At 58.6% G+C, this 18536-nt stretch overlaps 1 protein-coding gene across 1 annotated transcript; it reads left to right on the plus strand.

Annotated features, from left to right (window-relative positions):
- The first annotated feature begins 3467 nt into the window (after positions 1-3467).
- On the plus strand, positions 3468-15291 carry LOC128063435 (tubulin beta-3 chain). The gene is made up of 6 exons (XM_052656191.1): positions 3468-4417; positions 5313-5391; positions 6917-7213; positions 12579-12687; positions 13148-13258; positions 14010-15291. The coding sequence occupies exons 1-6, from the start codon at positions 3468-3470 to the stop codon at positions 15083-15085; spliced, it is 2622 nt and encodes an 873-aa protein (XP_052512151.1). The 3' UTR covers positions 15086-15291.
- Positions 15292-18536: the final 3245 nt, after the last annotated feature.

Below are 18536 nucleotides of genomic sequence, written 5' to 3' on the forward strand. Positions count from 1 at the left end.
CTGCTGCCCCAGGGCATCACAGGGCCAGAGTCCACGCTGGCTTCAGGGGACGCGGGTGGGTGTGAAAGCCGAGAGATGTGTCTTGGGAAGATTGCTCATCCTGGCAGCTCTGGGGAGTGAACGAGGCAGAGACTAGGGGGCACTTGATCTGGGGGCAAATGGACTGAGGGGTGGAGAGGGCGAAGACTAAGATGCTTCATCCAGGATGCATCCTAGCACTCTTGAGTGACAGCTCAGAACCACACAGGGCACCCGTGACTGAGGACGCTGTGTGGTGGTGGAAGGATCCAGGCCGCTGAGGTTGTGAGTCCCACTGGGTACTCTTGTCTACTGAGCACCCTCCCAGCCCTGAACTCTGCCCACAGAGGCTGCCTGTGTGCTCCAGGGCAGCATCTGGGCCCCAGGCCGGTCAGTGTGGCAACAGGTGTGACCCAGTCGTCTCCTGTCAACAGCCACCCAAGTCCTGTCCATCGCCCGCCTTCCAGGAAGTCCAAGGCATCCTAGTGATGTGAGCTCACCCTCCAGCCGTTCCCAGGTGAGGGACACCTGAACACCTGGCAAGGACAGGGTCTTTCAGACATGATGCTGTAAGCTAAACTTCCCCCCCATCCACACCTAGCTCCAGAGACCAGGCCTGCCCTGGAGCCACACAGCCCCAACCAAGGTGCCCTGTGATGGATTTTGGCCAGTAATACAGTCTGTTGGGGATCTTCTGGGAAGGGACTTGCTCTCTGAAAATGACTGGCAAGCAAGGAGAGCTTGCTGCCCTGCCTCTTTCAACCTTAATGCATTTAGGTGGGGGTGTGATGTATGGAGCTACAGCAGCCATCTTGCAACCGGCAGTCCAACTTTACGATGAAGAGCCAGGGTCCTGGGATAGTGAAGCAGAGGCTGGGCCCAGGCCTGCTGCCCACACAGTGCTTAGCCATGCTGCTCTGGCTGCTAGAGTTAGACAGCCAGGGCACTTACATTTAGACATCTGTGTATAAAGTCTCACCTGACCACTCAGACCTTGTGTTGCTCATGGATTGCTGTTGTACTCTTTCCTATCGAGTCACACCACACCTCAGGTCTTCAGCACGAGCACCAAAGAACGGGCACAAAAGCCGCTTCCTTCCCCAAGTTCAAAAGAAAATAGTTCTTGAACCAAGACCCTATGACTTGACTCTGGGCCAGGCCTTCCTGAGCTCTCCCTGCGGGGTGGGGTGGGGAGTGGGGGTGCGGCAGCACGTTCCCGTGGCTGCCCTCGGGTGACTCCTTGAAGGCGGGCCACGCTGGTGTGACTGGCTGCGTGCAGGCGCCCCTCAGTTCTGCAGGCAGAGGCTCCTCAGGCTCTGGCTCCCAGGAGCTCCCTCATGGGACGAGCCTCTGTGTGCCTGGCCCTCTTCTGGTTCTGGGGTTCCCACTCAGCCTCCACATGTGGTCAGCACATGGTCTCACGTGGTGTGTCCTCTGAGGGGGTGGCCATGCCCCCCGCCCTGCCTGTCTCCCCTCACTCGTTTACTCCTGGGGGCAGAGGCGGACGGGCTGCAGGGCTAGCTGTGGGTTTACATGGATGGTTCCCAGGACCGTGACCAATCGCAGCTTGTTGGTCCCGCTGTCCCCCGCCTGCGGGTGAGCACCAGATGGGGAGTTGCGAGGCCTCCCCAGGAAGAGGGCTGTGGCTCCTGGCAGAGGCAGCCCAATTCTCACGCCCTTTGAAGTCTCAGGCTGGGCGACTGGGGGTTGGAGAGGCACAGGCAGCTCAAAGGCCTCATTTATGGGGCAGCAATGACATGGAAGCTGAAGGCAGGACGCCACTCACCCAGTGGCCTTGGTTGGTACCTGGGGAGTCCTAGGCTCGCATGGCTGGTTCAGGGCTGAGGTCCCAGCACAGGCCTTGCCGTGGCTCTTGTGTGGTCCTCTTCTGGGACCCTTTTCTCCTTTGGGGGTGGGAAGCTCGTGCCCAGCCAGGAACAGGCAAACAGTCTGCCAGCAGGTAAAAGGGTTTCCCTGAATCTACCAAAGCTGAAAGTGTGGCTCTGACTAGGTGGTGTCACCCAGCAGCAATGTTTGTGACAAACAGGAGCCGCCCAGATGCCCACATGGCCAGTGCCGTGCCAACCACTGAGTGCAGCCAAGAGAGTGCCTCAGTGCTGAGTGAGGAAGGGCCCCGAGTCCTATGGCACAGGTTCTAAAATGGCAAGAACGATGGTCAGGGAGTGGCTGCTGGGCAGGAGGCGCCCCGGAGAGTGGTGTGGTCCTGTTAGGTTGACTGGTTACGGAGTGCTGCAGTCCCAAGGGTGCTGGGTGCGGCATGCACCAACCTGCGTGTTTATAACTTGTGTACTGTCTCTCACCTGCCATGTGCTTCAATAAACAGCACCAACAGAGCCACAAAGGAGAGGGCCATGTGAGTCCTGGACAGGGAAGGGAGGAGGGCACGGCGCAGGTGTGGGCCTTGCCCGTCTGGCGGGAGGAGGAGAGACCCTGACAGACCAGCGCCCGTAGCATACCAGCCCCATCAGCCCACCTCTGACTCCCCGCCACCCCCCGGTGGGACGGCCTGTACACCCCACCCTCCTCCTAGGAGGGTTTGTCGTCAGCACCACGCACTCCTCAGTGAGAAAGTGCTGGGGGGCTGGCAAGCGGCTGCAGACAAAGGTTTGTCCTTGAAGTGGTTGCTGGCTCTGGGCCGGCTGTGGTGACCTTTCACAGAGGAAATGGGGGCTGTCAGCGAAGGACTGGCAGTGCCCCTCCCCCCAGCCCCCACACCCCAGGGAGAAGCCACAGTGCAGTGAAGGGGCTGGGAGTCCTTGGGCGGGGTTGCCCTCAGCCAGCCTTTAACATGAGTTGGGGGGAGGGTGGCTAGGGCCAGGCTGCGGGTTCCTGAGGCAAGATTGGATGGCTTCAGGGAGGAGGTAATGGTTTTATTGTTGGGCTTGGAAGAGGGTTGGAGGTCTCAGGCAGGTCTGCAGGGCCCCCACCCACCACCTGCATCGCCTGGAGCACCCATTGGCCGAGCACCAACTGCTGCACAGGCCGAACTGCCTTGGTCTGACAGGCCCGGGTTCCGCCTGCGCCACCAGGTGGCGGACCTCGCTGCAGCCCGGCACACGCCCATCATGTGGCCACCCTCAGGAGGAGGGACTCCGTGACGACTTTAAAGATGCCAAGGAAGGCGCTGTTCTCCCTGGACCTCAGCCCACCACGGCCGGGTAAGGCAGGAGGTCCCCACAGGACAGGAGGAATCAAGCGGCCCAGAAATGTCTGCCTGTGGGCAACTGCACATCCAGAGAAGAGGCAGGGAGGCGGACTGAGGGCGGAAGAGCGACACTGCGCCCAGGGGGCTGGCCCCACGAGCTTGGGGCATGCCCGGGCCGACATTTGTCCAGCCAGGGAGGGGGCGGTGTGAGGCTCCTCCCAGGGGAGCCATGAGTTGAGCAGGGCCCTGAGAGCAAGCACCCTTTCCTGCTCCCTGCAGGACGATGCCTGCGCTCGGCTCCCAGAGGCGGCTGCTGGGTTCCCTTAACTGCACACCCCCAGCCACCCTCCCCCTCACACTGGCCCCCAATCGGACAGGGCCCCAGTGCCTGGAGGTGTCCATCCCCGACGGGCTCTTTCTCAGCCTGGGGCTGGTGAGTCTTGTGGAGAATGTGCTGGTGGTGGCCGCCATCGCCAAGAACCGCAACCTGCACTCCCCCATGTACTACTTCATCTGCTGCCTGGCCATGTCCGACCTGCTGGTGAGCGTCAGCAACGTGCTGGAGACGGCAGTCATGCTGCTGCTGGAGGCTGGTGTCCTGGCCACCCGGGCGGCCGTGGTACAGCAGCTGGACAATGTCATTGACGTGCTCATCTGCAGCTCCATGGTGTCCAGCCTCTGCTTCCTGGGTGCCATCGCTGTGGACCGCTACATCTCCATCTTCTACGCCCTGCGGTACCACAGTGTCGTGACACTGCCCCGGGCGTGGAGAATCATTGCAGCCATCTGGGTGGCCAGCATCCTCACCAGCGTGCTCTCCATCACCTACTACAACCACACGGTCGTCCTGCTGTGCCTCGTTGGCTTCTTCATAGCCATGCTGGCCCTGATGGCTGTCCTCTATGTCCACATGCTGGCCCGGGCCTGCCAGCATGCCCGGGGCATCGCCCGGCTCCAGAAGAGGCAGCGCCCCATTCATCAGGGCTTTGGCCTCAAGGGCGCTGCCACCCTCACCATCCTGCTGGGCGTCTTCTTCCTCTGCTGGGGCCCCTTCTTCCTGCACCTCTCGCTCATCGTCCTCTGCCCCCAGCACCCCACCTGTGGCTGCATCTTCAAGAACTTCAACCTCTTCCTGGCCCTCATCATTTGCAACGCCATTGTGGACCCCCTCATCTATGCCTTCCGCAGCCAGGAGCTCCGGAAGACGCTCCAAGAGGTGCTGCAGTGCTCCTGGTGAGGGTGGCAGTGCCATCGTGTGCCCAGGCCTGGAAGGCCGGGGCAGTGCCTTGACAAAGAGGATCGCTAGACCGTCTCTGAAGGTGAGGGTGCACAGGCCTTCGGGGGCCTGAGAGGGGAATCACAGGACTCTCCAGGAGGCTGTGCAGAATGAGGAGGCTGGGGAGATGGTGGGGCATGGCCTCCCACACCTAGAAAGGAGGGTCCCCACCCCTCCATCCAGAGACCCACTCTGGTCCGGTGCCCACACCCCACCCCGCCCCAAGCTGTGGGAAGTCCCGCTCCAAGGACTTCATGACCAGCACAGGAGGAGGTGGGGGCTTCTCTCTTCTAACGCTCTGTGGTGACTGGGAGTCGGGCTCAGCCCGTCTGCGAGCAGCACATGCATTCGGCAGACACCCCAGCCAGGCCTGCTCTGGGGACCCAGCAGCCAGTATGCAGGCTCCAGGGCCAGGAAGCAGTGCAGCAGTATTAATAAATGTGATGCTTGGTGCAACCTCCTTCCCATCTTTCTTGCCTCTTTCCGGAAATTGCCTGAAGCTTGGGGTGGAGGAGTAGAGGTGTGGTGAAGAGGGGAAAGACCTAAGTCCCAGGAGCCAGTCAGAAAACATGGCTCATCTGCCCAGGTCATGACACCACAGCCCCCAGTGTCAGAGGGCTCACCTGGGGGAGGGCGAGGAGATCCCAGTCACACCCACTCCATCCTGTGTCTTTGCATTCTGTCTGTGGTGCAAACCCCAGCCCAGAGGTCCCCCACCCCAAGTCACCTCCATTGTGACAAGACCCTGGCACTGCCCAGCTGCCCTCAGCTGCAGCAGAGGCAGGACCATGGTGACCCATGTGTGACTCTGGCCAGAACATGGCCCTCTCTCAGCCTCCATACCTGCTGCAGGGTGGCCCAGAGGCTGGGGTCTGCTCTTAAGTTCCGTCCTGCTGGGAGAAGGGTCAGTGCCCCGCCAGCCCTGGGAGATGTGAGACAAACTGCCCAGAATAGGGTGTGGCTGTCCAGGGGCTAAAGAGGTGTCCAAGCCCCAGGGGTTTGGGCTGGGTCCTCCCTCTGCCCCCCCACCCCATTCCTCCACAGACAGAGCATATGCCCTACCCTCTTGCTGGGACAGGCTTATGGACGAAAAGCAGGGGTACCAGCCAGCCCTGCAGCCCCCTGGCCAGTCCCCTACCCTGGTAGCACCACCCGACTGTTGGCCTCAGGGCTGGGAGCTGGTTCCCGGCAGGGCCGGCCTTTGCTGGGAGATGGACGATGAGTCAGCCTCAAGCCAGCCTGAATTCCTCTGGGGACGGAGGGGGAGCAGTCCTGGCTGGGAGCCATCCCGCAGGGCGGCAGGTGGGTGATGGGTCCTGCTCAACTGGGTGCAAAGCTTCTTCCTTCCAGGGAAAAGGACCCCCTGAATGGGGACAGAGAGGGGCCCCAGGCAGCTGGAAACCAAACGCAGGAAACCACATCAGAGACACATTGTGGGGGAGGGGCATCTCTTGAGAACAAAAGACCCTTCCAGACTTGCCAAGTTGGGGAGCTTCATGAGGGGAAAAGGGGGCACCCACAAGCAGTGTGAGCACATGGGAACAGGCTATACACACTGTGGCTGAAACCCTTCCAGAGGCTTTTGTCACTGAAATGTAAGATGGGCTTTCTTGTAGGTGGATTCACTCTACCCTCTGACCTCAGGAGACTGGTGGTGTCCTCCAGGGTGTGTACCGTGAGTCTCTTCTTTTCTGACAGTGACCTCTCCCGTCTGCAAACACCAACTCCTTACAGAGCCTCTCCCCACCCACTGAATTTACTTGGCCTCATTTGGACCAAGACTCCAGGGGTACGAGTGACAGCAAAGAGTGAGTCAGACACACCACCCTCCGGGCTGATAGTTCTGTGTCTGGCTTGTTTGTGTCCTTATGACAATCCTGGACACCAGTGCTCACTAAGAAGCAGCTACATCCAGGTGCGTGTCTGGCAGGGGTTCAAAGCACCCAATCGCAATAGGTCCACCTGGAATGTCATGGCAGTGCCCTGGGGCAGCAGGGACAGGTGGCACCCCACTGCAGAGATGAGCAGTGACAGAACTGCCATAGGAACCCACCTCCAACTCCTGCAGCCACCGCCCTTCTGACTCAGACGTCTAGGAGCCTTGCCCCAGCTTGCTTTCTTCTGGAGAGAATCTAGCGCCCGCTGCAGCCTTGCCTGCCTCCCCCACCATCAAAGGCTGCGGGCAAAGCTCAGAGTACCTGGTCTGCCCCTTCTGACAAAGGAGGGCTGCTGGGAGGCGTCCCTTCTGGCCTTCCGGTGTGGGAACATGGGGTTGGTCCCTAATCAGATGTGCACAAGAAAGACCTTCCTTGCTGCGCCGAGGGGTGAGGCTCCCGCTGGGAAGGGGAACAGAGGGCAGTCGGGGCGGGGGTCAAGGGCCAAGGGGGGCTTCTATTGTCCTCCCTGGAGCTCACCAGCCCCGCCTTCCCGATGCGCGGAGCCCAGAGACCCGGTAGCGGAGGGAGGCGGCGCCGCCGCAGCGCGCGGACGAGCGGGGATGCGCGGCACGGATGCTTGCTGCAGCCGGTGCCGCAGTCTTCGGCGGCGCCCGGGGATTGGCCGCGCGCGATGACGCCGGGCCGGGCGAGGCGGGCGGGGCCCCGCCTATAAGAGCGGGCGGCGGGGGCGGCAGAGCCTCCGCAGCCAGCTGCAGCCGGTCCTCTCGCGTCTCGCAGCCGCCCGCCATAGCACCGAGCATGAGGGAGATCGTGCACATCCAGGCCGGCCAGTGCGGCAACCAGATCGGGGCCAAGGTGAGGCTGCGTGGCTCCGTGTGCCGGGCCCCGCACTGGGCGCGTGTTCCGCATCCCCAGCGCGCCTCCCGCGTCCCCAGCGCGAGCGGGTCCCGAGGGAGGGAAGCAGCGGGGAGGCGTTGTGTGCGCACAGCGGCACCCCAAGCCCGGCTCACCACTACGAAACCCAGGAGAAACGGACGGGATCGTCCCCGCTGCTGGCGGGCGGCCGGGACGCCGGGTCACCCCTCTGCCAGTCCTACCTCGGCCTTTCCGCTGCCCCGCCCGGGTTACCTCGGGCCTGCCGGAGGCACAGCGCAGGTCAGCGGCTCCCTATTCTCCGGCCCCCCGCAGCTGCAGGTGCAAGTGGAAGGCGCTGGCTGGGCGTGGCCCTCTTTTCTGGGGTCGCAACTCGGCCTCGGGCGAGATGGGTGGGGTGGACAGGCTCGGGTGGGGCGCCCCCAAAAGCCATAACGATTCCCTCTGCCCTCCCACGCCAGGAGCTTGATGTCCCCCTACCGTTCAGAGCCGCCCCCATTCCCCTAGCTAGCTTTGACAACCTTCAGCTTCCTGGCCCCGCCCTGTTCCTTTGTTGGGGAAGGAACTGTGCCCGGACTCAGAATGACCTTGGTCCAGGACTGGGCTCTCCCTCGGCGTAGCACCGCCCGGGCCACCCCTCCCCCAACCCCACTTAGGGACGGCAGGTCTAGGGGTCGGTGGTGGGAACAAAGCCGGGCTGGAGGGGCGCGGTCCAGAGCTGCTTCCCTGCTAGGCCCCTCCCCTTTATTGTTAGCCCCCCTCACAGATGTCGGGATTGAGGCGCTCAGGCCACGTTCCCCCCACCCCGCCCCCAACCCAGGAGGCAAGTGTGGTATCCCCAGGTCCAGAGACGCTGTTCCTTGCCCAAGGTCACACAGCAAGTGGAGACGGAGCCTCTCCACCCTCCGGCTCTCGGTCCCTGCAGGTGCCCACCCAGCACAAGGCTCAGGCTGAGTGGGTGGGGCCTACTGCCCTTTGTCAGCACCAAGGCCAGGGGCCCAGCCGGGATGGTGTGGAGTAGGTTCCCAAAGGAGAAAGTGGGAGGAGACAGGTCCTGGAGGGGAAGGGGCCAGGAAAGCCTGCCTCCGGAGGCTGTTGCCATGGAAACCAGGCAAGAACAAAAAGCTAATTACAACAGGGCTGGGGCAGCCACGTGGCTGACATGTAAATTGCAACTTGGGCTCTAGGGTGGTGGCGCCTCGGATGGGAGGAGGGCCTGGTGGGGAGACACCCTAATCACTGAGGAGACAGCTGTGCCTGCCCGAGGAAGGGAGTTGGGGGAGGGGAGGCCTGGGGGACCCAGGCCTCAAATTAAATCAGGCCTCTGGGGGCCGTCACTGACAGATGCCCCGGCCGGGTAGGAGGGGCCAAAGACTCATTTCTGTGGCCACAGAGGCCAGGCCTGCCCTGAGCATCTGCTCCTCTGAGGGTCAGGGGTCACTGACGGGAAGGAGGGCAACCCGAGTTCCATCGCAAGCCTGGGGAAGTGTTGGTCGGGTTGCTCTGTTTCCTTCTGCGGCTGCATGGGCACCGATCGGGCAAAGGTAGGTTCATGCCCAGCTGCAGCTCCAAGGGGTGGGGTGGGGTGGGGTAGGGATGGGCAGGGGGGACAGGGGCAGCTGCCTGAGTGCTGGGCAGTGTCCTCTGCAGAGATTTTTTTCCTGCTTCAAGTTCCGTGTCCTTTGGGTTTTCCTCATTACTTCTTATTCATTTGAGGTTAATTTCCTTAACTCTTGTTTGTTTTTAAAAGTAGTATCTGATACTTTTTAACAGTACAAAAGAGAAGTGGATTTGGGAGGAGGGGAAGCAGTGAGCAAAGGAGGCAGTCAAGTGGTTTCCTTCTGGCCCCCCTGCCCTGGAGCACCTGGGCAACCAAGCTGGAAGAGCTCAAAGCCCGGCGGGGGCATTTGCCTGCACAGGCGCTCAACAGCGGCCTGTGGACAGGGTCTGGCTGTTTCCTGCTCCCACACAGGTGTGGGCTCTTGGGGGAGGGAGACCAAACTTTTCCCGCCAGTTGCCAGCAGCCGCTGACTGGTGGGGGCCGGGCGGGGTGCCGCCAGACTGTTACAGGTAGGCTGTTACCCTACTTGGAGGCAGGCTGCCTGCTATGGGGAGGGTCCTGGCTGCGGGTGGGGTCGGGATGGGAGGGGTTATGGAGGGAGGAGGGGAAGTCTGGGCCATCAGGGCTATGAGAGAATGTGTTGGGCACTGTGCCAGGTGCGTCCCTCACTGTGCCTCTCGAGGTTGCGGTGAGGCAGGGTGCTACCCTCCCCGCAGGGCACGGGTGTGAATCCAGGCCTGTGTAGGCACATCAGGATGGGCGGGGAGCCCCCAGCCCCCACCACGGGGCGAGGAGTGAGAGTACCCCACCCCCCTCGCCTAGGGGGTAGGGCGGTCCCGGAGCCTTTGTCTGCCCCCCCTCCTTGACCGCTGGGCGGGGCCTCGGAGAGACGGCCCTGGCCATGACAGCCAATGGGAGGAGGGAGTTTCTGGTTTCCGACCCCACCCCCACACGCCCACTGATGCTGTGAGCCTGGTGGGGAAGGGCGTGGAGTCCTAGAGGGGCTTAAGCCCGGGAGTCGGGCCAGCTCTCCCTCTGGAGCCGCACACGCAGCTTGCTTTGGGCTCCTGTGTGTGTGTGCGCCCCTCTGCCTTCCCGCCCCAGGTGTGGGCGCGGCGACCGTCAGCACCACGGACAGCGCCGCGGGAGCTACAATTGAGCATGTGAAATAGGAGCCTGGCCTGGACCCTGGGGTCCACGCGCCACTTCTCATCTGTGGTGATGATCATAATCATTATTTAATTTATAATATAGTATTTTGTTGTTTATTAATGTTATATAATACATGTAATATATTCTGCTAAGCTTTTATTAATAATATTTTAAATTGCAATTTATATTCGTTTTAACTACTAAAGCTATTATTAACATATGTCCCTTCTAAGACGTTGAAGCATTGCAGATAAAGTGCTTGTTTAAGCACCTCCCCCTGGTGGTCCCCCTTTTCTGGGTGGAGCAAGTTTTTTTTCCTTATTCTAGTCCATTTTCTGTGCATGTGCACCTATGCATAAGAATTACAGCATCTGTTGTGAGGTGCCCGTTTTTACCCTGAATATCCTTGCCATGTGCCGTTCCCCGCAAGGATGTGCCTTGGAGATCTACTCATACCAGTGATAATCTTTTATTGTGCCACAGTATTCCAAAATATATTGATTTTTTAAAGTACTTTTTATTTTATTTATCAGTGAATGTGCGTTGGTTGCTCAGTCATGTCTGACCATTTGTGACCCAATGGACTGTAGCTCAATAGTCTCCTCTGTCCATGGAATTCTCCAGGCAAGAATACTGTAGTGGGTTGCCATTCCCTTCTCCAGGGGATCTTCCCAACCCAGGGATTGAACCTTGGCCTCCTGCATTGCAGGCAGATTCCTTACTGTCTGAGCCACCAGCAAAGTCCTTGTCAGTGAATAAGGCTTGACAAATTTAGATAGCAGCCTAAGGACTTTTAACTTGGTGAGACCAACGTTTGCTGAATGCTTTTATTTGTCAGGCCTCGAGTTGACCACTTGAAGTGAGCACTGTCGTCCTGTCTACTTTACAGATGAGAAAATGGAGGCCCTGAGAAGTGGCACGCACTCTGGCCTGTTGCATTCCATACATGAGTTCCAGAGAACTCTCCATAGATGTATTGGTGGCTGGGCAACTGAGTCGCTCTCTGCCGCCCCCTCACCTGCCATCTCAAGCTCATTCCCTCTCTATAGGGGTTGTGGATGTCCCAGGGCTGTGGGCCAAGGTCCTGGAGCCAAGCAGTGATTTAAAGCTCTGATCAGGTCCAGAAGGCCTCAGTAACACCTCCAATTACAGCATTAACACATACCTAATGCAGGGAGAAAGAAGAAAACTTATCAATGACACAAATCACAAAGACCAGCTGAGAACTGAACTTTGCCAACAGTCTCTCTGGGTGAACTGCCAAGATTCCTCTGTGCATTTGATAATAATGACTCTTCATATTTTTCAGCTTTTAAATTTTTAGTCTTTTAACTTTATATATATATGTATTTTTTATTTGGCTGTGCTGGGTCTTAGCTGTGGCATGTAGGATCTGAGTTCCCTGACTAGGGATCAAACCTTGGGCTCCTGCATTGGAAGTGCAGAGTGTTAGCCACTGGACCACCAGGGAGGTCCCTAAAATTAAAAAAGTTTTAAAAATTTTAACTAATCTTTTTCTTTTCTTTTGAGAAGTTAACAAGTGCATGTGATAAAAATTAAAAACCACCAGAGTGTGCAGGGCAAAAGCCTCTCCTCACAACCAGGACCAGGCTTCCCTTGTGGCTTGTTGGATAAAGAATCTGCCTGCAATGCCAAGACATGGGTTCGATCCCTGGGTTGGCAAGATCCCCTGCTTCTAGAAGGAAATGGCAACCCCCTCCAGTGTTCTTGCTTAGAGAATCCCATAGAAGGAGGAGCCTGGTAGGCTACAGTCCATGGGGTCACAGAGAATCAGATATGACTGAGTTACTAAACAACAATGAGCCCCATATAGCATTCCCCATCCAGAGTAACTGGATTTATTCTCACAGCAATCAGACTTCATCTTCAGGCCTTTGGGCCTTCAGGCCCAAGGCCCTGAGACACAGAAGCTTCAGGGCTTGGCCAAGGTCACACTGGGAAGGGGTGGTCCAACTTGAAAGCAAGACCCTGTCCTGCCTTAGTCCTGAGAGAAGCGCTGTGGGTTCTGCCCAGGGCAAACAGGGCAGATTGCAGTGTGGTGAGTGAGCCCTTGAAAACTGGGGCTACGCCATCTCAGCTCAGACAAGCTGGGTGAGCCCAGGCGAGTCACTCCCCATACAGGGCCCCTGTGGGCTGAGGCTGCTGCTGTGGGCTGCTTCCAGGCCCTGGCACTAGACGGCCTATGCTCGACACTGAGGGGTTTGCATATCCTAGGCCTGCTCTCCATCACTTCCCTTCCTGGGCCTCAGTTTTCTCATCTAAAAAGAGGGAAATTTTAAAAAATCCCCCAGGTGGGTGTTTGCTGCTAACCCTCTCATGGAGAAGTGGACTTTCAAGGCCCCTGTCAGCAAGTGGAGAGCTGGGTCTGGGGCCTAGGTCTGTGTCAGTTGGGCACTGATCCACCCTGAGGGCTCTAGTCTCCATGGACATGCATATTTTTTATTATGACAATTCTCTTGATGACAGAACTGGGGCTCTTTTTCAAAGTCACTCAAAGGGACTAGTGCAGGCTTTGGGTCCACATCGCTCATTTTATACCAGGGCCTTGAGGCTACCAGAGGGCGGGCTTTGCCAGGGGTTATGACCACCAACTGGCCCTTCCTTTCCCTGCAGTTCTGGGAGGTCATCAGCGATGAACACGGGATAGACCCCAGTGGCAATTATGTGGGCGACTCAGACCTGCAGCTGGAGCGCATCAGTGTCTACTACAATGAGGCTTCTTGTGAGTCCCCCTCCTTGACCGGGTGGGGGTGGGGTGGGGGCCTTGACTGCTGGGTCCCAGCATCCCTGCCTTCCTTCCCTTGGCTGGCAGGTGTAACCAGAGACTAACAGAGTAAAACAAGGAATCCCAGTCACCCTAGTGAGATGCAAGTGTGTTTAATGGCCATGAGACACACGTAGGGGAATGACCAGGGCTAGGCAGGGTCCCAAAGACCCTTCAGGAGGCCCATGGAGGGTCCAGAGCAGGGGTTATCTGGAGAGGTCAGTCAGGGGCCATTCAGAAGCTGGTGTGAAATGGTGCCCTCAGGGACACCTGCCCATGTCCAGGTGTCAACCGTGACCTCCTTGTCACATGTGATCCCTGCTTCTCTGATCCCAGAGTCTAAGCTTTTAGGTGAGAGCATGAGGCAGAAAGGGTGCGTAACTTCTGTGATCCATGTAACCCACCCCTCTCCTCTCAGCACACAAATATGTGCCTCGAGCCATCCTGGTGGACCTCGAGCCTGGAACCATGGACAGCGTCCGGTCTGGGGCCTTTGGGCACCTCTTCAGGCCTGACAACTTCATCTTTGGTAAGTTTCCCTTGTCCCCACCTTCTCATGGTGGATCCCACCACCAGCAAACCCAGATCAACAGAAACAAGGGCAGAGTTACCTCTGCCCACAATGCTGCAGAGCATCACTGAGTTCCCCGATATGCAGCGAAAGAGTCCCAGAGAAAGAGTTTTGTGCAGGAAACAGACACTTGTGATTTCAAGCAGCACGGTGTGTGCAACAAAGCTTACAGGATGTTAGAGAGCTGGAAGGGGTCTCCAGAGCACACCAGCTCATGAGTACTCTGCATTGCTGGGATCAGGGGTTGCCAGTCCTCATGCCCATGACGGTGACAGGTGGAGGGCCTCACCCCACTTTCACCTCCTAGAGCTCAGCACCCAATGCATGGGCATGGCCCGCATCCTGATCCTGAGCTGTGAGGCACTCAGGGTTGTAGTTTACCCTTCCAGCACAGCAGGCTAGAGGGTGGGTGGACTGGAGGACTGGGTGGACCAATTCCACTAGGAGTTCCTCCTGAGGCAGAGCAGAAGCAGAAGCTCCAGAAGCTGTGTCTGTGTCCAGATCCCAGAGCACTAGGTGCCGGGGGTGACATCCCCAACACGCAGTGTGGCTGGTGCAAAGAGCCATGGAAGTGAGAGTTGTGTGCCCCCACTTCATGGAGGGCAGAACAGGCACCGAGCTGCCTCCTCAGCTGCTCTCTGAGGTGGGCTGTTCAGGCCGGTGCTGGAGCTGTGACCCCGTCTGTATCCCCCTGCCCTCCCCACCACAGGTCAGAGTGGGGCTGGCAACAACTGGGCCAAGGGCCATTACACGGAGGGCGCCGAGCTGGTGGACTCGGTCCTGGATGTGGTGCGGAAGGAGTGCGAGAACTGCGACTGCCTGCAGGGCTTCCAGCTGACCCACTCCCTGGGTGGTGGCACAGGCTCGGGCATGGGCACACTGCTCATCAGCAAGGTCCGCGAGGAATACCCTGACCGCATCATGAACACCTTTAGCGTGGTGCCCTCACCCAAGGTGTCAGACACGGTGGTGGAGCCCTACAACGCCACGCTGTCCATCCACCAGCTGGTGGAGAACACAGACGAGACCTACTGCATCGACAATGAGGCGCTGTATGACATCTGCTTCCGCACCCTCAAGCTGGCCACGCCCACCTATGGGGACCTCAACCACCTGGTGTCAGCCACCATGAGTGGGGTCACCACCTCCCTGCGCTTCCCAGGCCAGCTCAACGCCGACCTGCGCAAGCTGGCCGTGAACATGGTGCCCTTCCCGCGCCTGCACTTCTTCATGCCCGGCTTCGCCCCGCTCACTGCCCGCGGCAGCCAGCAGTACCGGGCGCTGACTGTCCCCGAGCTCACCCAGCAGATGTTCGATGCCAAGAACATGATGGCAGCCTGTGACCCGCGTCACGGCCGCTACCTCACTGTGGCTACCGTCTTCCGAGGCCGCATGTCCATGAAGGAAGTGGACGAACAGATGCTGGCCATCCAGAGCAAGAACAGCAGCTACTTCGTGGAGTGGATCCCCAACAACGTGAAGGTGGCTGTGTGTGACATCCCACCCCGCGGGCTGAAGATGTCCTCCACCTTCATTGGCAACAGCACGGCCATCCAGGAACTGTTCAAGCGCATCTCAGAGCAGTTCACGGCTATGTTCCGGCGCAAGGCCTTCCTGCACTGGTACACAGGCGAGGGCATGGACGAGATGGAGTTCACCGAGGCTGAGAGCAACATGAACGACCTGGTGTCCGAGTACCAGCAGTACCAGGACGCCACGGCCGAGGAAGAGGGTGAGATGTACGAAGACGATGAGGAGGAATCCGAGGCCCAGGGCCCCAAGTGAAGCAGCTGAAGGGGTGGGGCGCGGCTGCGGCCAGGACCAAGTGGTCTTTCCCCCGAGCCATGTAGCCACTGACACACCCCCAATCTCACCCCCACGAGGTTCAGTCATGTCACCCTGGGGCTCCCAAGTGTTTTTCCTCCAGTATTTACAGCATCCCTGCCCTGCGTGAGTTCTCTCAGCTATCTTCCGCCTTAGGTCAAATCCGTTTCCTGTCTCTGCTTTATTGTTAGCTCCAGGCCTGATGTTTCATGTTTTTTTGTTTTTTTTTTTTAAACTGGTTTCTGTTTATATTTGGGGGGGAATATTTAATAAATTTATTGCTGTCAGATACCCATGCCTGGTGCTGGAGTTTTCCTCTTTGTCTAGAAGGATGGGGCCAGAAGAGGTAAGGAGGGCAGATGGGGAGGCCTGGTGGAAGCAGGGCAAGTGACAAGTGGGAGGGGTTGAGACGGTCCTGTGCTTGGAAACTGCAGGTGTCTCAAGGTGCTGCCCATGGCAGGGGAGCTGCTGGCGGTGGTGTTGGGAGAGATGGCCAGGCCTGGAGGAGCCTCATCCTCGAACCCCAGACGGGCTGTCAGGCAGCTCAGGACAACCCTCCAGGGTGACTCATGCTGGAGAGCTTTCCCCTGGCTTCTCTGTGTGCCAGACATTAGAGGCAGGTGGCCGAGACCCAAACAAGTGTGAGGAAGTAAGGAGCTTGAGGATTCCCCCAGAAAATGTGGTGTGTTGGAAGGTGGGGGTTTGAACCCTGGGGAAGGGCTGGTTGGGTCAGCAAGTTGTGGCCACCGCACCTGGGTGCAGGGGTGCTGGGAGCAAAGTTCTGGCCTCATGTGCCTTCTGGAGATCATTTCCATGGCTGCAGGGCACCCAGGGTCCCACAGATAGGGGCAAATCTGGCTGCCCCCTCCTCCTACAGAGAGAGAAGTAGAACCCAGAGTTTTTGTCTGCCTGGGGCCCAGGTGAGCATGCATAGAGCTGGACAAGCCTCAACCCTGGTGCCCTGAGCCTCCTCATACCCCACCCCTAGAAGCCAGGACACCCCTGCCTGCTCTCCTCCGGGTGGATACCTGAGCAAAGAGAGGTCGAAGGGGCTGATCTGGACTGGGGAACAGAAGCCCCGAGAGGGCCTGCATCCTGGGCTCAGGCAGGAGCGGATGCTCTGGGCACCTGCTCTGTGCTGGGTGGCTTGAAGTCCACTGCACTGCTGGTCCTGGAGGTGGCCAGCTGTCAGCGTGTGAGCCTGTGCAGGGCCCTCTGACCCCACCTTCACAAGGCTGCAGCCTCCATGCCATTGGGGGGAAGGGTGTCCACAACCCAGGTTCTCCAGGCTCCCCATGATCCCCAGAAGGTTGAGTCACCCACTGAGTGTTGACAAGGGTGCCCGGGCTTCTGATATCCCAGTGATCATGCTGGGCTCTCAGTCCACGGTCTTGTGGGATCTCTCCTGAGGGTTTAACCTTCACAATGAGGCTACCAGGTTCCTTGGCAAGAAGTGGGACTCTTCTGCCCACTGCCAGTTGGCAGGTAGCACAGCAGGAGGCTGGCCCAGGCCACGTGTTTCTCCACTTTGCTCAGATGGCCGCAATCACACACCCCTCCTGAGCACCTGCACGGTGAGAACATCATCCTGGCTCAGGTCACGTAGATGAAGCTGACCTGCTGGGGCCACCCTGCCTTCTCCCCTGGACCACACCCACTCTAGCCCTTGTAGGGGAGAGTCCTCTCTGTCCTTCCTCCAGCAACCCCCTCACCTCCCCTTGCCGAGTCTCTCAGCCCTACCCCTTGAGGCTCCAGCCCACTTTCTGATGAGAGGCCTTTTAGTTCTCTCCTGTGTTCCTCAAGCATAGCCTCACTCCTCACCCTAGAGCACAGGCATGGTGGAGCAGACGCGGCCCTGAGCAGGGTGAATGGCTATGCTCCACGTCACTGCATTTCAGAGTGGTTTGCTGTGCACCTGCAATTGGGAACACACACGGAAAGTGGCTGGGACAGCATGTGGCCCATAACGAGAGCCCTAAGCGTTAGTGCTCATTTACCTGTGACTATGCTGAGGGGTGTGTATTTGCAGGCACACCTGGACAAGAGGGGGGCAGCCCACTCAGGGGTTACTCCGTCTCACCTGAGCCTCCCAGAGGGCTCTGACCGGCCCAGCACCGTGCAGTGTTGACAGCGGGCACTCTTGGGCAGCCTTTGGCGCCACCTACCTCCTTGGCTATTTGCCTTCAGATCAGTCTGTCCCTTTCAGCCTGGTAATGGGCCAGGGGTGTCCAGACCTGGGCACACTCCTGTCTTGGCCCAGCACCCTCAGCCTGGCATGCAGAGCTGCTCAGGGGCCAGCAGATGGCCTCACACCCAGGGGAAGGGCGGCCAAAGCAAATCCAGGATGCCCAGTCACACTGGGATTTCAGATGATGAATAAATAGCATACTTTCTGGGGACATGTTTGTACCAAGAGGTTACTCCTCAGTTACAAAGCTAGGGTGATCCTAGGCTGGGGGCTGGCCAGCCCTGCACTGGGCCTGTTTGGGGGGCCCAGCGGCCTAAAACTTATCATCCACTATGTTACACATCCCCACAGACTTGTGAGGTGGATACTTCCAAGGAAGAGGCTGAAGCCTGGAGATAGACAAAGCTGCCCCAAGACCCCAGCTGCTGGGGGCAGGAACACAGGAGGATACTGGGGTTGTCACTGCTCCCACCACGGTGGGAACCACAGCAGATGTGAAGGGGGACAAGTGAGCGTGGGAAGCAGGTGACCCTCAACTCTGTCACGCCACCTGGCAGGGCACATCCCCTCTCTAGGGCAGTTTCTCCAGTGGAAAAGGACATGTCCTATTCATATTTTGGGAGTTGAAATTCCAGATGGACTCACTGGAAAGAACACATCTTGCTTAGATAATAATAAATGAGCGGGTGCACATATGAGTGTGATAAAACCCAGCATGCCGACTGGATGTGGAGTTTGCTGCCAGCACAAGTGTGGGTGGAGACCGGGGTGGTGGTCCTCCCAAAGAGGATGGATCAGAGTTACAGGGGGTCCAAGACTGGATAGAGTCAGGCAGAGCTGAAGGGAATTGAGTCACCATGGGCGGGATGTGAAGGCACCCTCCTCAGACCAGGACCCTCACACGGGTGGGAATCTGCTCCCTGGGGCACTGCTGAGCCCAGGTGCAATGGGGACATGGGTGTGGATGCATCTGTGCGTTTCCCTGTCTCCTTCTCCAAGGGCCTTTGGAGGAGGGCCGTATTCTCCTCTAGCAGGAGCCGTTTATGAGGCAGCTTAGTGTCTCCCCGAGAGTCCCACACTTTCCAGCGTGTTTACAAGGGCCGCTCCTGAACATCCCCTCCAACTGTCCCCCACCTCCCTCATTCTTACCCTTGGCAGCACTGGAGAGTAAGAATTTGTTGGCTCCCTTGTCATCCTGTTTATTTTCTTGCTGTGCCTCACGTC

This window comes from Budorcas taxicolor, chromosome 18 (genome assembly GCF_023091745.1).
Source record: "Budorcas taxicolor isolate Tak-1 chromosome 18, Takin1.1, whole genome shotgun sequence".
Classification (NCBI taxonomy): Eukaryota; Metazoa; Chordata; class Mammalia; order Artiodactyla; family Bovidae; genus Budorcas; species Budorcas taxicolor.